The sequence below is a fragment of the Hemibagrus wyckioides genome, linkage group LG07 (genome assembly GCF_019097595.1).
Source record: "Hemibagrus wyckioides isolate EC202008001 linkage group LG07, SWU_Hwy_1.0, whole genome shotgun sequence".
In the NCBI taxonomy this organism is placed as follows: Eukaryota; Metazoa; Chordata; class Actinopteri; order Siluriformes; family Bagridae; genus Hemibagrus; species Hemibagrus wyckioides.
Window position 1 is genome coordinate 12,612,401 of NC_080716.1, and position 22,870 is coordinate 12,635,270.

The 22,870-nt window shown below is 38.4% G+C and overlaps 2 protein-coding genes across 6 annotated transcripts; both read right to left on the reverse strand.

Moving 5' to 3' along the window:
- Window positions 1–1,810: 1,810 nt before the first annotated feature.
- On the reverse strand, window positions 1,811–7,524 carry trmt10a (tRNA methyltransferase 10A). 4 transcript variants are annotated; one of them, XM_058396078.1, is made up of 9 exons: window positions 7,426–7,524; window positions 6,847–7,042; window positions 5,513–5,675; window positions 4,696–4,767; window positions 4,530–4,604; window positions 3,955–3,992; window positions 3,166–3,313; window positions 2,611–2,716; window positions 1,811–2,288 (listed from the first exon to the last, which is right to left on the reverse strand). In XM_058396078.1, the coding sequence occupies exons 2-9, from the start codon at window positions 6,987–6,989 to the stop codon at window positions 2,032–2,034; spliced, it is 1,002 nt and encodes a 333-aa protein (XP_058252061.1). In that variant the 5' UTR covers window positions 6,990–7,042; window positions 7,426–7,524; the 3' UTR covers window positions 1,811–2,031. The 4 variants fall into 4 exon arrangements, with proteins under 4 accessions (XP_058252061.1, XP_058252062.1, XP_058252060.1 ...); XM_058396079.1 differs by having other exon boundaries at window positions 6,847–7,019; window positions 7,406–7,476; XM_058396077.1 differs by having other exon boundaries at window positions 1,812–2,288; window positions 7,406–7,518.
- Window positions 7,525–10,884: 3,360 nt separating this feature from the next.
- On the reverse strand, window positions 10,885–22,659 carry lg07h4orf54 (linkage group 07 C4orf54 homolog). 2 transcript variants are annotated; one of them, XM_058393918.1, is made up of 2 exons: window positions 17,975–22,659; window positions 10,885–15,772 (listed from the first exon to the last, which is right to left on the reverse strand). In XM_058393918.1, the coding sequence occupies exon 1, from the start codon at window positions 22,347–22,349 to the stop codon at window positions 17,994–17,996; it is 4,356 nt and encodes a 1,451-aa protein (XP_058249901.1). In that variant the 5' UTR covers window positions 22,350–22,659; the 3' UTR covers window positions 10,885–15,772; window positions 17,975–17,993. The 2 variants fall into 2 exon arrangements, with proteins under 2 accessions (XP_058249901.1, XP_058249900.1); XM_058393917.1 differs by having other exon boundaries at window positions 10,885–15,776.
- Window positions 22,660–22,870: the final 211 nt, after the last annotated feature.

A 22,870-nucleotide genomic window follows, 5' to 3' on the forward strand; every position in this document is an offset into this window, starting at 1 on the left:
TCACCAAAAGCAGTTAGTGCCTGAGGCACTTCCATAGCAGACAGCACCTGCACCTTCCAGTTAGCAGTGACACAGGATGAAAAACCTGTTGTGTCATGGGAAGCATTTGTCAGTGCACCAGTGATGATGCCACCTGGTGTCAAAGTTAAGCAAAAGCCAGGTATACAGATATACAGCGTTTACAATCTTCACCTGAATACTGAGGTGGTCAAACCTTTACTTGAGAAGGGTCTATATGCACAGTGGTAGCTGTGGCAATATCCTGACTACAATACAAATACTTCAAACAGTTCTTAGAAGGTTTAATTTTATGACTAAAAGGTTTTCTGTTTTTCAAAATATCCTGTCGAGTTAGCTTTGTTTTAGCCACTCAGTTTGCATTCGCAGTCACCATTATGAACATTTATGAATATAAATAAAAAATAATAATAAAAGAATTGTTGAAATCCAGTCGTGTTAGGTCATGCTACATAACAGGCTAATAGGTGTGACATCCTCTCAGAAACCGTCAGGTTCACAGACTCAGCTAACAGACTCTTTTAACAGTGAACATTACAAACATTTATAAATATAGCTTGAATTATTTTCAGAAATCCTGTTAGGTTGTACATGGTACCTAGTAGACCAACAACTAACATGAACTTAATTAGTTCTTACTAAAAGAATACACTGGCTATAAACTATAACTTGACTAAAATATTTTAATAATGCCGAGATTATATTATTTAAAAATTGCAGCACTGTCTTTACAGATTAGCCTTTGAGCTAACAACAAGAGGGGGTTGCTAGTCTAGAGTTTAGCAAAGGCGAGACTGGAAAGACCATGGACAGGAGGATAGAGACAGGTTTATTTACATTTTCTTCCTGATCCCTGACAGAATCTAGCCTATCTTTGCTTGTGTGTACACAGGTTGTATCTCAAACCACACTGGATACTGGAGGATACTGGAGGAGGTGACATGACATTAAAAAAAAAACAACTATCACCAACAAAATAAAAATAAATAAAATAAAAAACCCACACAACAGTGCAAAGCATAACATGTAGAAAATTATTTTGACGTCCATGCTGTGAATAAACATACTGTGTAACTCCCAACTTTTTGCTTCTTTAGTCTACTAATTTTGCAGAGGCATCTTCTCTGAAGATTAGTATCATTGTTTGTCCACTATTATTATTATTAATTATTATTATTATTATTTTCACCTTAATGGCAAATTAACAGTAAGTGGCAGCCATAGCATAGCTGGTGAAATTTAACCTTCTAATATAAAAACACTACACAAACAAACATAACCCTTATGTGTGTGTTGAATATGCCAGTTCTAGTTTTAGGCACTTTGTGCTTATAATAACCACCTATCTTCAGGTAGGGCTTTCCATTAAATTTTGGATATATTTTTAATATAATTAAATTTTGGAGAGTGGCTATGGAATTTTTTCCCCTTTCTAAAGTACTGATGTCAGATGAGGAGGCCTGACACATAGTGTTCCAGTTCATCCAGAAGGTGTTCAGTGAGGTAAAGGTCAGGGCTCTGTGGACATAAGCTCTTCCACACCAACCTCAGCAATGTCATAAAACATACAAAGACATTTTAGACAGTTGTGCCCCAGCTTTATATTAACAGAAGGCCCACATATGGGTGTGATGGTCAGGTATCCACAAATCTTTCAGCCATATAGTACATAAACCCATTGTATCATTAAATGTGAAGTATTTGCTGCCAATATTAAGTATGACATGTTTATATGTAATTTCTGATGTTAGGCTGGAAACGAAAATGAGACAAACACAAAAAAGCAATGACATGTCTGGACAGTGCATTTGGCAGGAGATTAGATCTTAACTTTATTGGCAGATAAACATTCAGATCTCAAAAGAACTTTCAGGAGAAGTGAAAAAAAAAGGAATATTTCTAATAACTTAACAGTAAGCAAAACAAAAACATCTGCAAACACAAAAGTCATTCCAGTTCTTGGCACAAAAAAAGAATAAAATATATATAAAATAAAGAAATTGTCACTTCTCCTTATACATCAGTCCGTTCACATGAATCTGACAGGTTATGCTCAGTTTCATGTTCTTCCTGTTTGCCATTTGTTTGGTCCTTTTCATTTTCGCTATTTTGTTTTCCTGTCTCATTTGTATCCGAATCCTCCGAATCCTCATCCTGCTTCTGTTTGTTCTCTTGGCCCACAGGTACAGCTCCTTTGCGTTGAGGCAGGACAGTAAAGAAGGCCTCCTTCCAGTCACGTTTCTCCAGATATGCCAACATAATCTCAAACACTAATGCAGAATAAAACATGTCAGCTTGTTTTGAATGAGGTGTAATCAGTTTCAGATTAATGTAACCTGAATTCACCTTGTAGCTTCTGTTGGTAATGGTGCCATGAGAATATTAATGCAGAAATTTTTTATCAGTAGCCATAAGAAACAATATCTGTTGCAGGTAAGTGTTTAATAGATTGCTGAATTTATTTAAAAAAGGAAAAGCATGTGTACACTTTTCCTTTTGAGTGTCCTGACTTATAAATAACATGCTGCATAAGTAATAAGGCATTTTTTTGAAAGTTTTTGTTTCTGTGTGTGTGTGTGTGTCCAGCCTAACCGTGGTTGACGGCGAGCACTTTGCGGCTGTTCATCTTGACGAAGCTGCTCAGTGGAAGTTGAGCATGAGCGATTCCAAGCTCTTTAGCCCGTTCGAAAGATATTCCCTGAATCACATGACACAAGATGGTGAACATGCTGAGAAGAAAAAAAGCCTGTATGAAATACACCAGAATGTCCCCCTGAATGACATTAATATGTAGAAATATTGCAAAACTATAGGAGAAATGTACTGATCCCACACAAAGCATATGTATGTTTTTGGTACTTATTGATACTGAGACCAAAGTGAGTAATCTACATCATTGAGAATTAATCAGTCAGGAGTGTTACATAGATTTGTTATGTTTCTCTCTGGTTTCTACAGTGCCATGAAAAACTCATGTGTGTGTGACTATTTGGCTCCTTCTTTATATCTTTATCCAGTTGAAAAAATGCAAAAGCTCATCCTTCAAGTCCTTTGAGTCTGCTTCCAGTTTCCTTTGTCACCCCCATCCCCCATAACTAATATACCTGTATCTGTATATAACTTATTACACAAACACTGGAAACTCACTTTATGGTGATTGTGGTCTACCAGTCCTCCAATGACATAAGCTTTAGCTTCATCAAGCTCCTGGAGAATGTTGGGTGAATCCGAGGTGAGGTACACCAGATCATCTTTGCTTAAGATTTCATGAAAATGCTCTGACTTGATATGGACATCCTGTGAGTGTTCAAGACAAGATGTGTATTCTCATTAGGCCTGGCACAATCACCTTTGGCATGTGATTTATTTGTCAAACATAGTTGCAAGAAACAAATGATTTTCTGTGCACTCTTGAAGACAAATTTACTGTAAATAGATTAAAGTAAATATTTAAGAACTATAAAGGCTTTGTGGCTCGTGTTGCGACAATCATTTCAAGTCAAACTGCACAGGTTTCGCATGCATGCTTCAATTTTAACAAGAATACTAGTAGCGAAATGTATAAATGTGTCAATATTCCACTTCAAAAGTGTAAATTTGATGATCCTGTTCCCAGTGGAAATGGGTTTTATTGCACTTCATCAGATATAGCCATTGGTTGTGGGAGCCAGTTTAACATAGTGTCCTGTGACTCCATACTGTACAGTAATATTGAATAGAGCTATTTTTGTAGGCTAACAAGAGAGTTAGCATAAATTCCCTCAAGAAAAAGCCAACAGGATTTTTCCATTATTGCAGAAAGTAAGCTCTGTGACCACCAAAAGCTTTTTTTTCTAGATAATCGATATAAATAAAAACAACATGAATACTGAAGCCTAAATACAACCAGCAGAAGCTAAGAGCTAAACTCTTTCAGTCGTTATGTATAAGACACTTTCCTTGATAAGGCTCCACATCTCTTTTCTTGGATGAATCTGAATGAAACAAAAGTTTGATTTGAAATATTTTGCAAGAATGTGAGAATAAACACAACAAGGCTTTAGTAGCTGAGGTTTTCCTGCTGTGTGTGATGACGTTTAATTTCCCAGACAACCTTCTGTAGTGCCATTTAGCAGCACTCTATTTGGATATGAATTACCTCATTGTGGTGAGTGAGCTTACAGGAGTCATTTTCGTTTGACCGTCTTGTTTTTGTGTGTACAGGATTGCAGACTAAGGGCAGTGTAAATTTCCCATTGGGATAAATAAAGTGTCTCTCTGTCTGTCTGACCGTTAAAATGGTTGAGCTCTGTACAGTAAATCAAAATGTGGCCACTAATATTACTCATTTTGCTAGTACCAAAACTCAACTGATCACTAAATAATGCTAAAAAAGGTTGTTCTGTCTTAATTTATACCACACACACTATTTATTTACAATGTGGTATAAATACATGTGGTGTGGGTTAGTAACTTCACATTCATCATGTTATGAAGAAGTGAAATTATTATTGTAGATATCTAGTCCTTACCTTCCAGTTGACCCAGCCTTTGTTAATTTCATCCATATTTTGTTTCAACTGCCCACCATGGCTTGTTATATAAAACTGTACAAGGAACAAATTAAGAGTCAAAATGACACACATGGAATTACAATAAAGATATTTTTTGAACTAATATTACATGACAGCCATTTACCTGGACCGGGTGTGCCGCTCGTCTGTTCTCTGCATAGCATCTCTGGATCTGCTTGTGAAGCTTCTTGACATCCTGAATATTAAACAGCTTTATTCAAATCATCAATTCTATCATCTACAGTCCCCTCTGAAAGTACTAGAACAGCAAGAAAAAGTCATTTGTTTGTGCTAGAGACCAAAGACATTTTGGATTTCAAATCAAAAGACAAATATGAGATCAGAGTTAAGGACTTACATCTAAATATGTTAAACGACATAATTGAAACTTTTGTTCCCCCTAATTGTTCTGCAATGGCTCTGATTTCTCTGAACCATTTTCTCAATTTTCTCTCTTGCTTTTCTCCCATAGACAGCTCTTTGGTCTTCATTTTGACTCTTTCTTTTTTGAACAACAAATGCAGCCTTCACAGGTAAAAATCAAGCCTAAACCATGAGTCAATGTTCAGAGCTGTTATTTGTTTAAACAGTCAGTTTAACAGAACACACCTGAGTAAAAACAAACACCTGACAGTCACATGTTCCAATATTTTTCCTCACCTAACAATTAGATGTTCTGTGGCACTTAATATTTAAATAACAGGAAATAAAAGCTGAAATTCTAAACACTTTTTTTCATATTCATCTTTGAAACCCAAATGTCTTCAGTCTACAGCCGAAAAAAAACTGAATTGGCCTCCAATAGTTTTGGAAGGCACTGTATTTGAACACTGCTTAATATATGACATGAGCCATTGCAGTTTCATGATTAAAAGTTACATCAGCAACGCTAGATTAACTGGATAATGGATAAATGTTTGGACTGTGAGTGAAGCTCCCACCTTGAGCATCATGAGGCTGTCGAAGCTGCAGTCTATGACCAGACGGAGAGAACTGGGCTCTGCCTCTTTGCGAATGCGCTTCCTGTCAGGACAGTCTGTTCTGTCCTCAACCTGCGTCTGTCTTTCCAATTTCCTCTGCTGTTTCCGCTCCTTGCGTTTCTGCCTGTACAACCAAGGATGAAACAAATTAATAGAAGGTCATACTAGAAACAGACACACTAAAGGTTAATAACTTTTAATCCTCAACCATTGTCCAGTTTTGTTTTCCACTTGACTATTTTTTAACGGACCCTATCCTGAGAACTAGTAACCTAAATCATTTGGACTATTGACTAAAAATATCACAGTGCCATGCAAAACCCAGGGAGTAATGATGCTCACTATTTTCTCTTACTGGAAATGATCTCATTATTTTCTGAATCTTGAAAATTACATGTTGCAAGGATATGCAACAGAACAGTTCTGTTGTAGAAAGTTTCTATAATTCAGATATTTTATTTTTAAATATTATTGGTATTCCTACTCCTAATTTATCAGACCATGTCACTTCAGCTACGCGGAAAGCGCATATAATCCTTAATGATCCAGATCACCCACTCCATCGGTATTTCGTTCCCCTTCCCTCGGGGTGTAGGTATAGACCAACAATGTGTAAGAGGACTAACTTTAGTAAGAGTTTTGTTCCTGCAGCAATATGTGCTTTAAACACATAGGAAACCAGTCATCATCTAATGCTCTTGCATGTGTTGTGTTGTTTCTGAATGTACTGTAACAAGTTTACATGTAATGTGTAGTTGTCCTTGTGTTATATGCGCACCCTCTGTGAAAATGAATTTCCTCTCTAAGGACAAATAATCTATCTATCTATTTATAATACACTTTAAACAACATAAAAATTCACATCAGAATGATACTTGTCCTGCATATGCTGATAAATGCTGCCAGTGGTGTAGGTAGTTTTACAGCAAAAAAATACATAGTCATGTTGCTAGAAAATGAGTCGTCAATGTTCCAAAGTGTAGTGAGACAGGGTCCTTACAATTGCCGAACTCATGTACACAATACACTGAGCTAGGAAGCTGATTGAGACGCGACCTATGTATATTTTTCATAGTCAGATGCCAGAACATTAGTTTGGATAGACAATCCACTGCATCTACTGCACTGCATCATCTCCAGACAGAGGAGCAGCTTCAGTGACAGGGTGGGGGGGTTGGATTATAAAGCACTGACTTTTTGTCCTCCCATAATGTTGTTGAAAGGTGTTTAAAAAAACAACCAAAGGGAAAGGGTGTGTGATTTTGCAGAGTAACTCTTGCTAACACCGTACTTACTTGCGCAGGTCTCTCTGTTCTTCCCACTGCTGTTGTTTGAGAAGTTTCTTTCTCTGTCTCTTTGACAGTGTTTCAGATCCTCCACCTTGGACCTCCTGGTCATTTCCATCTGCTCGGGAATCACTGACCACATCAGAGGACATGATGCTGCTATTGATTCCTAGTGAAGACCACTAGGTATGATGATAGAAAAAAGCTGCAAAATCAGACACAACACAGACACATGATGTAGCCTTACTGATCACTTATTAAACTAATGAAATTACTTATGTTATCAACACTGGTTTGTTGTGCTCGGTATTTCAGCCATTTTTTATGTGTTTCATGTTGTTCCTAACCAAAACAGGGACAGTTATAATATCTCTGTTCTATTATAATCACTCTAATTAGCCAGCTAGCCTGACTGGGTAGGCTTGCATTGTGTCAAAAATAAAATCCGGATAATTGAACAATTTGAATTAAAACATGATCAAATTGTAAATAATAAAAATACCGCAAAATGTTCCATACACGAGGAACTCCGATATAACATAAAAAATTAATAAATAAAACTTCATACCAAACTCTAGCTAGCTTCACCTTATTTCCAAGCAGCCTGCATGCTTCGTGTCCACGTCATTTAAACACGACGGCGGTCTTGAAGAGCGTCATCAGCTGTCCGCCATGTTTGTGAGGGACTGGGCATCACGTATTAAAGCGCATGCTCTGAAGAGAAATGTTTGCGCTACTATTTTGCGATCCAAAATTCATATTAAATACAAATTAAAACTTTTGAAAATATATATTAGCGTATAGTAACCCTATGGAAAACTCTAGTTTTAGTCTGACCAGGTCTAGATACTAAATGAAATAATGCTTTACTTTACTAGCAAAGACTTTACCAACTTAGTATTAGTATTAAAATGACTGATATGTCCAACAGCATCAAAAACAGCATCACCATATTCCAAAGTCAATTTAATTGCTTTTTAATGGTATTTTTTCAGTATTTTGTGAGTTTATTGTACACTACAAGGCTTATGTTGTAGCTGACATCAAATATAAATAATGTAAAAAAAAAAAAAATGAAGACGAAGAAGAGGAAGAAGACAGCACCTTACTCTACTCTACTAGAATAAAGTTTGGGATACAGCAAAAAAATAAATGAATAAATAAATCTGAATGAATTCCATTTTAACAGGGAACAGTGAATTCCAAATAAACTCTTCATATGCATCCTAAACTGCCTATTTGTGCACAATTCTGAGGCAATTTAATTGAGGTCATTCGGTAACACATCCCACATGAGCTGTTTTTGCCGTAAGGAATGCACTGTGAACCAGAACGTATTCAGATAGTGAAAGTAATCAGATACAAGTGTTTGCATACATACAGTATGATTTAAAAAATTAGATTGTTAAAAAGATTTCCCAGCACATTCATATGGAGCATTCATGAGCATTTTTATTCCGATTGAGCTATCAGTTGGATTCCTAATGGACTCTTAGAATGCGTAATAATCCAACAGCCATGATTATGTGAGGAGGTGATTGTAATCATTCATGACCAATTTGGTGTGATTTTTGCATTAATTTATGCACATATCTATTTTAGTCAGTCACAGTGATTTTGTCTTTGCTCTTGTTTTTTATGCCTTTTTCCTTTGTCTTAGCCTTGGCGGTTATCTATATTGTCTTAAGTCTGTCCTATGTGTACACACATCCGTTAACTTATGTTTAGTGTAAAGAGTGTTCAGGATGACTTTGTGCACACAATAAACTTTGATTATAAATAGTCTTTACTATACCCTGTCTTCGATCATCCAGAAAGATTTGCAACGGATTAATCTGCACAGTTTAAAAGGGTGCACCAGAAGTCACATTACAAAATGTTTCTCCACAAGTAGCATTTTTTAACCAGACAATCCGCTGAATCCAAATGAAATTAATAATGTTACTTCCAGGAGCTTTTTTTGCCAGCAGAACCTGTGATTGGTGGTGTTGAAACCTCCTTTCCACAAACAATTTAACATCAACTGGCCCATTGCTTTCATAGCGTATTACAAAAATCCTGAACAGTCAAACCCTTGCTGCAGTTAAGATTATTTATTGACATATTTTCCAATTGCTAAATAAATCACCTGTGTGGCAAAAGAGGAAAGGAAGAGTTGTCTATTTGGACTGTTGAGAATGCACTAAGAGTATTTTAGGGATTAGGTGGGTGAGTCTGATTCAATCTGATCCCTCTTAAATCTTGTCACAACCTTCTGACCTGATTTGTGTGGCAAACACTTGTGCTTTACTTCTCCTTTTCTGCTCTCCCCTCTATGTGTTACATGATCCAGCTCCACTCTGGGCAGTCAGCCAGGAGCGACAATAATGCATGGGTTGAGACAGCATAACATAGTTTATGATCAGCTGTACTGAGAGATATACACAGTAAGTGTCATTTTACATGTCTTCAGAGTCATATTGAATTTGAGTTTATGTGAGAAATGTGCTTTACCTTGGCTAGAGACACTGATAATGTAGGAGATTCCACATCAGAACCATGTACAATAACATCTGCATTAGGTGTCTCTGCAGGTTGTCCATCCCAATGCAGAAAATAGCTCTTAAGAGTTAGCTGCACTTCTATATACTCTTCAGGCTATACATTTACATGTGCCTTGCAGAATCTGCAAAAGGTTAATCATTTTTAAAATATAATAAGAAGGATAATAAGAAGTTTTAAGTTAGCTCTGATCTGAAAAAGCTATTACACATAACAGATGTTTACATATCATCCAAGACACAATAAGTTCAAAGATCACTAGAGGAGGATCACTGACTGTTTTTATGTTTTTTGAGAGTTGTTCATGAGTCCCTTGTTTGTCCTGAGCAGTTAAACTGCCCAAAGTTCTTCAGAAAAATCTTCCAGGTCCTGCACATTATTTGCTTTTCCAGCATCTCCTGCTGTCTTCTGGGAAACATGTAAATATCTTATGTAGCTTCTGAAAGGCAGTGCTAAATGGGAAAAAAAACCCAAAAACATCCTTTTCAAACAGCTTAATGAATTGTGTTGCCGTCTCGATCATCAGTGAATGTTTGCACCTTTTTTAATAGTAATTTTTATAATATTTTATTATTGTGTCTTGCAGACTATATGTAAACATCTGTTATGTGAAATTGTTTATTCAGGACTGAACTAACATTAAAAAAAAATTAAAATGCAATTATTATGATCCCTCTTTTTCAACTTTTTGTTAACATTTTGAAGATTCGGCAAGGTGTAAAGTATAACCTCAACTGTATCTAAAATCTGTCTAAATCTGAAATCCAGTGCTTCAGTCTATCATATAAAACACTGGAAAAATCCTGTCTGTTTTGCATTGTTGTGTTTAATGCAAAAAAATATATATATATTATAAAGCATATCAAAAATTTCCAATGATTTTATTTTGCAAATATGACATGCAGAGTCGTTTTCATTAGACCTTTTTGTGCATTAAATTTGAACAGACATGTGCTGCATCCATCATTGTCTGTCATGTTGAACTGGGAGGAGCAACACTTACTGTAGCAATACAAATCTTGCATATGTTATACATCTTTCATCTTATAGGTTTCTAACAACTGTTAAATTAATGGTCACCAAACATGAGAGGGTTAAGTGGAATAAACTAAGATTAAGTTGCATATAGCACATGGATACTCAAACATAAATCATTTGATTCAAGATGTATTTATTCAGATATCTGAGGTTTGATCCAGGGGTGTCAAGTCCATTAATTATTCTTGTCTGTTATTGATACTCTGGATCACCGCCTGAACTTGAGTGACACAGGCAGATGGTGAGATGAACAGCATTCTGTGCATTCTCAATTACAGAGCAGCCTGCAGTGAAAAAGCCACAGCTGAATATTCTTCTACGTTTGTTTGTTTTGGACACTGCATTGTTTCTCTCTTCATTTTACACTAGAAATGTCTGCCTATATGACACAGAAATGCTAGGAAAGGTATGCTGATTCAGAAGAAGTAGAAGAAGAAGAATCAGACACGATCAGATTATTGCCAATGAACGAAATCCTTTTTTATTATGTTGAGGAGATGACTCTGAAAATATGCACTCTAAAATTCACAGCACTACATGGGACCGAGTAACAAACTTTTGTATTTCAAATTAGCACTTCATTACAAATTAGCATTCTGACTCCATTTCCGCAGTCGTCAGTCTCCCTGAACACTGGAGACACTCTATCAGGAAATGAATGTTGGTTAAGGTCATACATTCTTGGGAAGGTGTAAAATACACTGTATGGCCAATAACACCTGGTCATCCCACCCATGTGAGCCTTCTGTAACATGTGCCACAAAGTTGGAAGCACACAATTGTCTAGAATATATTTGTATGCTGTAGCATTACAATTTCCCTTCACTGGAAGTGCACAAAGAGATCCCCTTGAATAAATGGTTTGCCAAAGTTGGCACTCGAGTGTCCTGCATAGAGCCCTGACCTCAACCTCACTGAACACCTTTGGGATAAACTGGAACTCTGGCTGTGTCACGCAACAGCAGTGCCTTGATCTCACTAATGCTCTTGTGGCTGAATGGGAAATCCCCACACCCAAGCTCCAAAAAGACTTTGTATAAGAGTGGAGGTTATTATAACAGTAAGGAGGAGACCAATTTTGGAGTTAGATGTTCAACAAGCACATATGGGTATAGCCAGGTGATAGTCAGGTGTCCACATACCTTTGGCCATAGAGTGTAGCTCATTACAATTTTTTGTAGTACCAGCATCACTTAATTAACTTGCAAAAGAAATTACAAATAGATGCATTGATTCATTTAATGACTGAAACAAATGTTGGAAAATTGCATTATTTTATTGAACAAATTACTATATGTTCTCAGAAACAAGCAATCACTCCAAGAACAATTTCATATTTTATGGCGACAATAAAAACATTTTCTGGAACTAAAATGTTCCTCCTTTTGCATTCATTTCACTTGTAACACATTCATTGTTGCTTTCGTTACTCTATTTATCCTGTTTCCCACCTGACACGATTCCACTTACCCTCTCAACATAACTTACTCATTTCAGTCTCACATTCAGTCTAACATTCACTTCAAAAGAAACTGTGGCTCTAACAATTGATGAAATACTCCCTATTGGATAGTGGTTTACTGAATTAGCAGCAGGTGCATCATTTAAAAAAAAAAAAAACTATTCTACATGCTACTTTGAGGCTATTACTACTACTTTAAACTAAATTAAAAGCTAAATTATAAACTAAATCCAAATATTCAGAGATATTTCAATCAAAAGTTATTACAACACAGCGGACTGACCAGCAGCTCCGTACAGATTTTAAAGAACTTGGTGTAATAACATGTTACTAAACTAGTTACAAAATTACTACAGCATCACAGGAAAGCAGAGGGCCCAAATATGTAATAAATACAAACTCTAAATTCGAATTTTGTTACCTGATAATTCTATATTGTTTATTGTTTATTACTAAAAGTAGCCCCTCTTACAGTTTTCTTACAGGATTCCCTCTTACAGGATTCGTTATATGTTTTTGGCTCAGTACACTTTTTCATGAATGAAAATTTAAATATTAAATTGTAACTGGAACTATAAAGCACAGCGCATAAAAAACACATTCAGATAGGGTTAAAGAGTAAACATCAGAATGAGAGGAATGTGATCTCAGTAAGTTTATAGGTTTTAGTGCTTGATGAGTTGGTTTGATTATTTCAGAAACTGTTGATCTCTAGTTCCTGAAATACTCGAACCAGCCCATCTGGCACCTACAACCATGCCACAGTCAAAGTTACTGAGCTCAGTATGAATTTTTTCTTCATTCTGACATTTGATATGAACATTAACTGAAGCTCTTGACCTCTATCTGCAAGAGTTTATGCATTGCGCTGCTGCTACGTATTTGGCTGAACGGATATTTGCGTGAATGAGCAGGTGTACAGGTGTTCCTAATAAAGTGTCAGTCAGTGTAGAAGCTAATGTTATTGATTTCTGTATTTGCCCATTTCTGATCTGGTCAGCTAAAGAAAATTCATATATTTAACGGACTGTAACAAAACTCTAGTCGAGAGACCACCGTACATCTTCCCTCACTGTGAATTATGCCATTTGACAGTTTAGATAATAAAGTTAAAAATAATTTTACCTTATATCTCATTTCTTCATTAAAAACTATTTTTATTGTTGTGCTTTTATCACCCTTTCCAGAAAGGCTGATCTTAAAAATGACTTACACAAACCACAGAAATTGTCTTGGCACTGTGATTAAGATCCATAGAGGAGGTCTGTCCCCTAAAACATCTCGTTCTCCACCATATTAATCAACACAAACCTCTGTATGTGTTTAGTGATGGAGCTCACAGTACACTGTGCAACAGAACACAACATAAATATACAGTACCACATGGTACTGTAATCCAAAACTTACTAAATCTAAAAACACCTCTTAGGAAAGAGTAATGAAAGCCAAGCCATAAAACAGTTTCAATAAAAGAATATGGGATACAAGGGGCAATTATTTTCCTTCCATTGTTTTATGGTCAACATGTTCACAGTACTGTTCAAAAATACTTACTTTTAGGCTATAAATACTTCATTTTAAGCATTCTTTCACCAACCTGGAGCCATAATCACAATCATCTCATATTTCCTCTTAAGATCTCTCCTTACTGGCACTAAAAGTTCCTAATTGAGCATTCCATCTTAAAAACCTATATTCGTAAAACCTCGGAGGGGGGATTTAACTAAGAAATACCAAAACCAAAAGGAAGGGTGGGGCTGATGATGGTATGAATGTTCATGTTTGAATATTTTCAGTGATGGTATCTGGTATTAGTATAAGAGGACAAATGCACCGGTCATAAAAAAAATCAAATGAGAGTAATTACATACATGTATGCAATCCTCTAAATGCTCACATTAAATATATTTTAATATATTTTTGTGCCAAATTGTCAGCCTATACCTGTATTAATGTGTATTAATCAATTTTAAAGTACATGTAATTATATATATTTTTTTTACATATTTCGTATTTAGCTAGATTATATGTAGGGCAGGGGTATTAAAATATATACGTGAAGGTTCAGTTACACAACAGGGACTGAGCATGTGAAATATAAATCTGTAAAAACTCTCCCTTTTTCAGACCTACTGTCTCTAGCCCTGTAGCTATAGGCTCTGGTCCAATTATCTGCTTTCAGCTAAACAATTTACATGAATGTATGTGAATGATCTGCTTAGAAAGCTAAGCTGGTTTTGGAAAACTAGAATCGCTAAACCTAATGTCAGGTATTTTCTTATAAGTTTATCTGCTACAATTTTCAAGTATTTAGCTTGTTAGCTGGGTCCACATACGGAACACGGTCCGCCAGCTCATGACCCCTGCCATAATAATAATCTAAACATAGAACATATATTATAATCTAAACATATTTATGCATATGTTAGCTCCAGGCCACTAATTTGATTGGTCAAGCTGTGTTCCAAGAGTGCCTTTCCTATATCTGCACCAAGACTCTTCACTGTATGTATCTCTCAGTCTGTTTGAGTTCACCATGTAAAATTTCCCTGTCTAGTTTGAAACATTTACTACAGCAGCGTTGGTGACGTCGTCAACCGACATGACTTAAGGTGCTTTTTAGGAACATAACTTTCAAATATGATAGATGGAAAGGAAGTCGGGACACCAGTTTCACCCGAAGCCCATTTTATGGGAATGTACAAATCAGTGTGAGCTAGCTAGCAGCTAACTAGTGTGCTATAGAGTTCATATGGATCTATTTCTTCAGGATCTATTTCTGTTGAGGAGTTGTAAATCAACGGAACATCTCCTGTGTATGAAATCGTCGTTCATATTAATGTCACTTATACACAATATTCATTTCTAGTTCATAGAACTGTTGTATAAAAGCAATATCACACTCAAAATTGTTATAATTGGTGAGTATTGCCGCTCATTCTGTAGCCATGTCAATATTCAATATAAACACATTCAATATTGATTAAATATAATATATACACAATAAAGAAATATTTGAATTAGCAGCATTTACATTTTTTTTTATAAAGTAATGTAATTAATGACTGTTTCATTCAAATATTCGTATTACTTGTGACGTTTTTCTTTCACGCATTCATCAGGAAGACCTGTACATCAGCCAGTTACTATTGATAACTCATTATTAAATGCCATCTTCCGACAATGAATCTGTAATAGCATTCTGTTTAAAGTAATCTGATGATATTTGTTGCTCATCTAACAGCTGTTTTCATGTGGCAAGGTAACACACTGATCTTCAGCTGCATTCAATAACCTAAAAGATGAGAAAAACGTACATTTCACATGCAAATGACACAGTTCGAAACCTCAGTGTCCTTTTACATATCATACATACAAACCTGATTCTTGCCATTAATTACCAGCAGTAAGCATTTGCCTGTGGTTCTTTTTTAGTGAATTATGGCACTAATTTGTTTTGTGAATTACTCTTAGATAGGAAAAGTTTTAATATTACCCTTTAAGAGTTTCTATTAAATTGTCCAGAAAGAAGAAAAGCCTTTCTTTCGGATTCCTCATGACTTGACAAAATTTAATAGGTGACCCAATGAGTTTTGCTTTATCCTGAGATGCTATAGCATTAAGTCCTCACTCTCACTTTCAAAATCATTTTCAACCAGTTTCTCAAAGGTGCAAAAGAGCTATACAAAGAAACAGACATTGCATAGTTGCACTGCAAACAGAAGAGGAAAAGAAAAAAAAAAGAATTACATTACACGATGAAGCAAGTGGAGAATGATAATGGGAGCGTTCTTCTTGCTGAAGGAAACCATGGACAAACATTACATGGGTCGATAAAAGAAAATAGACACATCAGATCTTGGAAGTGCTGACTGGACGTATTATAGGCAGCTTCTGCCTGAAACAAAATACAATATCATATAGTGTGAAATATGAATTAATTTAAGCCAGTCCTCCATGCAGAAGTTAACTACAGACATATCATGTACACCAGAGTTATCTGTATAACACCTTGTGATTTAGTTGGTGCCAGAGTTTAAACTTGAACTTGAAACTTAAACTGGAAATCATAGTCTAGCAATCCATTTCTCATGATTAGCTCTGGTGATTATAGGACATTTAACATTTTTAACTCTTATCACTTTACAGTCTCAACTGACTGGATGTTTTTGTTTTATCTAATTTCCCTGAGGCAGATGTGTTGTCTGGCCTGCCTTTCGGTTCTTTCCCTTTAGCATAAGGGTATCCTATAAAAAGTCTGACCCCTCTGTCCCCCTCCCTACCTTGATATCCAGTAGCAGCTGGTCCAGCTCTGTGTCAGCACAAATTCTGACCTTTTACTCTCTATGCATACTACAACACTGTATAATAATGATGGGTGTTTCAATATATGTTAAAAATTTGACTGAGTATTTGCTTCATACACTAGAAGGCTACAGATCAGAAAAAATTAATCATTTAAGCAATTTATTTGCTCCCTACCTGTGAACGATACGTCAATAAATAAGCAATAGTCATCTTGGACCCACACTGCTGTTCCAAATAGTGAAAAAGGCAGTAATGTTTACAGCCATGTTTTGATATTTGCTATGAACAGAGGTTAAAAGACAACCTCAAAATAACAGGGCTACAGCAGCCATGGTTGAGTTACTCCACTATGAATAGACACTACTACAGTTTACAGCAGTGAATATAAACAGGGAGATAAGCGTGGCACACTGTGTCTCTGAGTCTCAAGCAATTTAATTCCTTTGGTTTCTGGTTAATTCCTGGTTTTTCAATGATCTTCTGGAATGGAACTTTCATATACGTGATTTGATATTATTGATTATTATAGTAATTATAATAATAATTATATAAATGAATATATGCATGCTAACCATACTTTCAGAAAGAGCATGGAGAAAACTGTACCTTTTCTCAACACTAGGGTGATGTATCCTCAAGGATACACCTTTTGCACAATAAGTACATATATCCGACCTAAAAAGGTACACTAGATCCACATTTATATTTTTAAGATACTTTCAAAGTTACAAAAGATAACGGTTTTTGAGAGTGCATCATTTTTAAGCAGTTCAGGTGTTTCTTTCAGTTTTTATTCCCTTACTGTACTCTGTAAACTGTGAGCTTTAAGGTTAAGTCCATTTAAAGTGTCAATTTAAATTGAAATTGATATTTTTAGTATTGTATATCTGTGAAAGTCTGTAACACAACACAGCATTTTCTATGAAGAACATTCTCAGAGATTGTGCTCTAGGCCTATGGGTCAGATCTACATTCTGTTTGTGTAAGAACTGTTTATATTTCCTAAATTCCCATGACCTGCTGGTGGGTCAAGAATGGATTCATCTCTCTCTCTCTCTCTCTGTCTCTCTCTCTCTGTCTCTCTCTCTCTCCCTGTTAACTACATACTTTTCATGTATAGCTTCAATATAGTTTCTGAATAATTCATATGATCACTTAGTAACATGCTGTTCAATGCATTGCTGAATATTAAGCTAAGAATTAAAGGGTTAACACACTATGTAGTGAACAAATCATCAATATACTTGCCTTCATATTTTTATAACACTTTGGTTAAGCCATTATACGTTCTTTGGTTAACTGCCTCAGGATTTGGAACCTCAAATATAACATTTAATGGGTCTCAGATGAACTTATTGCAGGTTATATTTTGAAGGGCATTAGAATATTTCCTTTCAGGAAGCAGGAAGAAAAATGCAGGTTCATGTGTTTTATCAGATTTTTAAAAGTTAATACTGAATTCTTCTCTTTTAGCACTGGGACCATGTAATGACTAGTGTACTTAATTACTTACACTTACTTATTTTATTACAACTCACATAAGGTAGTTTGGCCCACAAAACTGGAGAAAACAAAACTGTACAGAAATGTTAAATATCGTTCTCATTTTCTGTATTGGATCTCACATGATCTGAACAGTTAATGTATTCAGTTAAAGTTAAATGTAACACAAGGTTCTGGACTCAGCATTTGGCAGAGGCCTTATACAGAGTGACTTATATAATTCCTTAATGCAAGTGCTAATACAATACTAGCTTACAAAGGAAAAAATGCAAAAATAACACTTACATTGTAAGCGACCAGGCAGTCATCTGTGCTCCACCACAAAACTCATGGTGGTACCATCAAAGGAGGGAGGTGCGATGATCCTGGGCCCTTGCTGGGAGGTGATGCTAATGACAGGTACCTTGCTGTTAGCCACCCTGCCAGTGGGTACATGCTGAGCACCTGGTGTTAATTGCAGAGATTTCCCAGAGGGCATATAATAAGGACTTTCCATGTAGGCACCATCTCCCTGCTGCCCTGCATGGGATTTGTCTCCTGCTTCTACCTCTGACTGCATGGAAAGCTGAGACTGGAAAGTCTGAGCAGGAATCATTGTGGAGGCCATGTATCCTGGGTAGAACATGTAGGTATGACCATAACCTCCAGGGCTAAGGGCAAGAGGGGAGATAGGCACAGGTACAGGGGTCATTGGAGGAGGTTGTGGCATGGGGACATCAACATACTGCCCTGTTTCTGGGTCATAAAGTCGTCTTGTGGCCGGTTGGACGGGAGTGTCAACCAAATAGTAGTTTCCAGTAGTGGGATCTAGGAGCATTTTTTTCTGTGTAGACTGAAAGTGGTCTGTGGGGACTGGAGATGGCTGCACTGTAGGAGAAAAACAAATTACCTGTGGCTGTGCTGCATGCATAGTAAAGGGCAGAGGGTGATGGTAGATCGTAGCAGTAGGGGTATCTGGGGAACGTGTCTCCATAACGGTACTTGAGTGTTTGTGGGGCTGATGGCTTTCTCCTTGGCTTTTGGTGTTGCTACTGTGTAGCACGTGAGATTGTTGGGCATTAGTGGCATAAGGTTTCACAGGTATAGTTATGTAATTCTCTGAATCAACCGAAGATGTGAACTGAACTGGGGCAAATCCTGCCTTGTTAGATTTGCCTGCATTGCTACTTAGCTCTTCTCTCTTCTCTGTGACAGGCTTTGACTGGGTAATATTTAAAGACACTGGTAGCTTCGACGACTTAGGGTTCTTCACAGCTATCGAACTAACAGATGCTGAGGACGAGCCATGCATCTGCAGGGCCTTCACTGAACTTGTTGTGACAGGGACAAAAGATTTCTGACTGTGGCTTAGGCTAGAAATCTTCTTATTCTGAGTTTCGCCAAGGTGCATCAGAGTTTTGCTGTCCTTTAATTTGTCATGGATGACAGGCGTCTGTGATGTTTTAAACGTTTCCTTCTCTTCTTTTCGTGTCGATTGCTGTCCAGTTGTGACTAGTTTATCTGGGTTTGAGAATGAGTCTTGCCTCATGGTGACAGATGAAGAACTAGTGTTACCCTGGTCTTGCTCATTACATCCGTGATGCTCACTACTTAGGAGTGAAAGCACATGGCTGTCAGTTATGGGTTGTGGCTTGGATTTTCTCTTCCACTCATTTTTGTCAAATACATAGAGCTGTTCCATTGTCTTAACAGCAGCTTGAAGTTTCTCCAGAGCAGCCATCTTGGGATCAGCCTTTTTCTCACCTGTGTCACACATTTTCTCTTGCCTCCTTGTGCTGGTTTTTGCCTCAATTCCTATTTCAGGGATTCCCTCCTCCTTTACGTGCACTTGGTCTGTTGGGTTACTTATTTGTTCCGACTCCGTAGTGATGCCATCTACAGTCACCTGAGAATGTGACCCATCAGCCTCTTGGATATCTTCGACCGGTTTATGGTCCGAGGAATCTGAGAATTTTTCGGATTGCTTCGCAGTGCTATTTGTATTCACCGAATGGCACTTAATCACGATAGGGGGAAGGCTTGTCTGATTCTGATATGCGTTCTGTATGGAGGATTTGTGCTCCATGTCCGCGCTGTTGTTATCCAAAGATACAAAGTGATAGGAGCTCTTAACCAGTTTGCGCACGTCTCTAACCTGGTGTATTGGCGCTTGCAACTTTGTCTTGTCTCGAACATCTCTAACCGTGAAGTGTGGGATTCTGTCTGAAGAGTCACCCTTCATTGCAGCAGTGAGCGCTTGATATTTGGGCTCATCGTTTGATTTTGTCAAGCCACCTGCACTGCAGCCTGTATTGGGAGCAAGGAGCTTAGCGATGCTGAACGGGTCGCTCCGGTTGTCTCTTAGACTCCGTAAACTTATTTTAATTTCCGGCGACTTCGACGTTCCTGGTTTTTGTGCAGCGCCTGATACATACAGAGTGTTCATACTCCTCACTTCTCGGTTATTCTCCGCGCTCGGCTTAGGCTTCTCGAGCTCCCTCTCACCGGACACGAGTTGGATGCTTGGCACAAATAAGTGCGACATTTTTGTAAGCTTGCTGTTCGTAGAGTCTGATTCGGACGTTTGCTTGTTTTTGCGCTCAGTTTGAACTTCTAGCTCTTCGTCCCTCCAGCTTCTGAAAGCGCTATTTTGGCTTCGAATCAGTGCGCCTCTGGACGCGTCCGCAGCTCCTTTTTTAGCGTCGAATGCCGCGCAGTTTTGCGACTCTAAATTGGTTTCTGATGCGAGAGCGATATGTTCTTCGAGGCGTTCGCTGTCCTTGGCGTTGCAGGACCCGCTGTCTACGAAGTCTCCGAGTTCATCCAGACAGACGATACTGAAGTCGGATTCAGTCTCGGAGTGTTTGGAGCTTTGTCTGTGAAATCCTGTAAGCGCAGTTTTGTCTCGGTGCGCTTCGGGCTCGATGATCTCTCCCCGCTCCATCTTGCGCTCCTGCTCGAACTGCATTTTCTTCGAAATGACATTTTTTAGTATGCTAGAAGCAAATATGGATTTCTTGTGCACGTCCTCCATGGCTTCTTCTGAATTGCACGGTGTCTTGCTGTGCGCCTTTTGCCGAGGGTTTGTAACCTCATCTGCGGAACGTGATCCTCCCGCGGTTCGGGCGGATTTCACGCGCCTTTCGTTTGCAGGCGCTTTAACGTTGCAGCAAAAATTCAGCGTTTCACTTAACCTTATTACACCACTCTGACCCTGTCCAATTTTACCCATGAGCTCCTTTTCTTGGGTTAAAGATGCGTTTTTGGGGTTCACTAGATTGCCGTTCAAAGCAAATATCTCGACTGGGGGCGCTCTCCTACTGGTCAAAGTTAATCCCGTTATCCCTTTACTCTCCCTCCATTTTGCCAACTGAAAATTAGACGAGGCATTTTGATGGGCCGCTGCATTGTGACCGCCTCCTTTGGACACGTTCACGTTGCCATACTTTAGATCAACAAGTGCTGACCACCTGTTGAGCCCTTTGCTGCGCTCTGAAGCTGAAGACTCACTGGAAGTGCTAAAATTGATGGCATCGAGATACGGGTAGGCCAGACTTTTGAAAGCTTTGGCCGTGAGGTTGCGCACTTCCTTATCGGCATCATCCAACTCGCTAACAGCGCTGGATGTGCCACTGGAGTACCCTGTGACATCTTTGCCTTTGAATTTGTTGCCAAAGTGCAAACGCCCGGGCAGAGCAATCAAACACTTTGCTCCATCAGACACATTTTCCCCCTTTGTGTCCTTTAAAACACAACGGCTCATGTCTCCAGTGTAAATGGCATAATGATGATGGCCTCCATCCTTTTCTTGGACGTTGCTAGGCTTGTTTATAGCTCTGGAAGTTGCCTTGATTGACAGGTGAATGTGGCCGGTGCGTTTGCCTTGGCACTCAGGCGCTTTCTCTTCTGAGGTGGCGCTCCTGTCGCCCAGATCACTTTCTGCTTGACTGCATGTCACTGCAGTGCTTCTGTGAGCCTCGTCCTTGTTGTTTTCCACTTGTACTTCTGTGGGTTCGTCGTTGTCGACAGATGCGTAGTCCACGAACGAATAAACCTGGTGGTCGTCATCGATATCCCAAGTGGATACTGTTTCCAAGTCACAGTCCACGTCGTGGTCAAGTTCGGACAGCTGAATTTCGTGCGTGGTGATGTAGTGAGCCTCATCACCGGCCATTTCGTGTTCGCAGTAATCCGCGATCACCGTACTCACTTCGTCGTCCGACTCGCTTTTCTCGCTGAAATACAATTCCGTGCCCTGTAAATCACCATCGTCGAGTACTCTGGTCTCTTTTTCCAAATTGTCCGGTGATTCGGGTTCTTTGAGCAACTCGAGACAGTCCACGACGTTTTCATGACTGAGCCGTGGTCCTTCAGAAGAGCCAGCTGTTTTTGTTTCTGTTGCTCCTTCTGTTTTGCCGTTCTCCCAGCATTCCAGATTAACACATTTGCGCGTGAGACTGGGCAGATGTTCCGCTGAAGGAAGCCGGACGCACTGGAGAGTGTTCTTCTGGCCGGTAAAACTTACTTGCACCGCTTTCGCCTCGCCCAGTTTCAGGTCTAGCAATTCGTTCAGATCTACATAATTCGAGTCCTCTGGAGCCGTCACGACGCGTAAAACTTTGCTGGACAGCGCGCAGTGTGTGTCCCCGCCGTAAATCAGCGCCTTCTCTATTGCTGCCATGGCTATGTAGTAAAGGACTTTGTTGATTAGAAGAAATTTTTTTTTATGTGGGTAAATATTAGAGACACTATTCCCCAGGAAGCCCTACTGCTCGCCCCTGTTGTACAGTCCTAGTGGAGTTGTCACTCTGTATAGATTTTCTTCCCCACAGTTGTCAGCGTGGCGCTACAGACTCTCATTTCAGATGGTGACACGAGCAGAACAGACATTCCAGAGCCCAGCCGATGGGCTTCTAAACTATACGAGTAATTTTTACATTATGCTTGATATAATGTCATACACTAACTTAATACCTTTATGTAAGCTGTTCTGGCGCTTCACTTCCATTACGTATTCTGCTGCGCTGCCACCTGCCTTTAATACGCATATCTACAAATATAGAGACGGTGACGAAATGCGAAAACAGCTATTTAAAACTAGGATGTTGTGTTCGGCGTGTTTTGTTACATCCTGTGGACAAGGCCGAATCCTCGTCACAACACTGTTTTGGACTAAAAAAAGAAATCTTGACTAGCTACAAT

What these genes read in the sequence shown, in the direction of transcription:
- trmt10a (XM_058396078.1), bottom strand. Translation starts at nt 6,989, where the DNA reads ATGTCCTCTGATGTGGTCAGTGATTCCCGAGCAGATGGAAATGACCAG. An exon ending in TAGACCACAATCACCATAAA is followed by an intron (nt 2,717 to 3,165) that starts GTGAGTTTCCAG and finishes CATGTGATTCAG; the next exon opens with GGAATATCTTTCGAACGGGC. An exon ending in AGTGCTCGCCGTCAACCACG is followed by an intron (nt 2,289 to 2,610) that starts GTTAGGCTGGAC and finishes ATTCTGCATTAG; the next exon opens with TGTTTGAGATTATGTTGGCA.
- lg07h4orf54 (XM_058393918.1), bottom strand. Translation starts at nt 22,349, where the DNA reads ATGGCAGCAATAGAGAAGGCGCTGATTTACGGCGGGGACACACACTGC.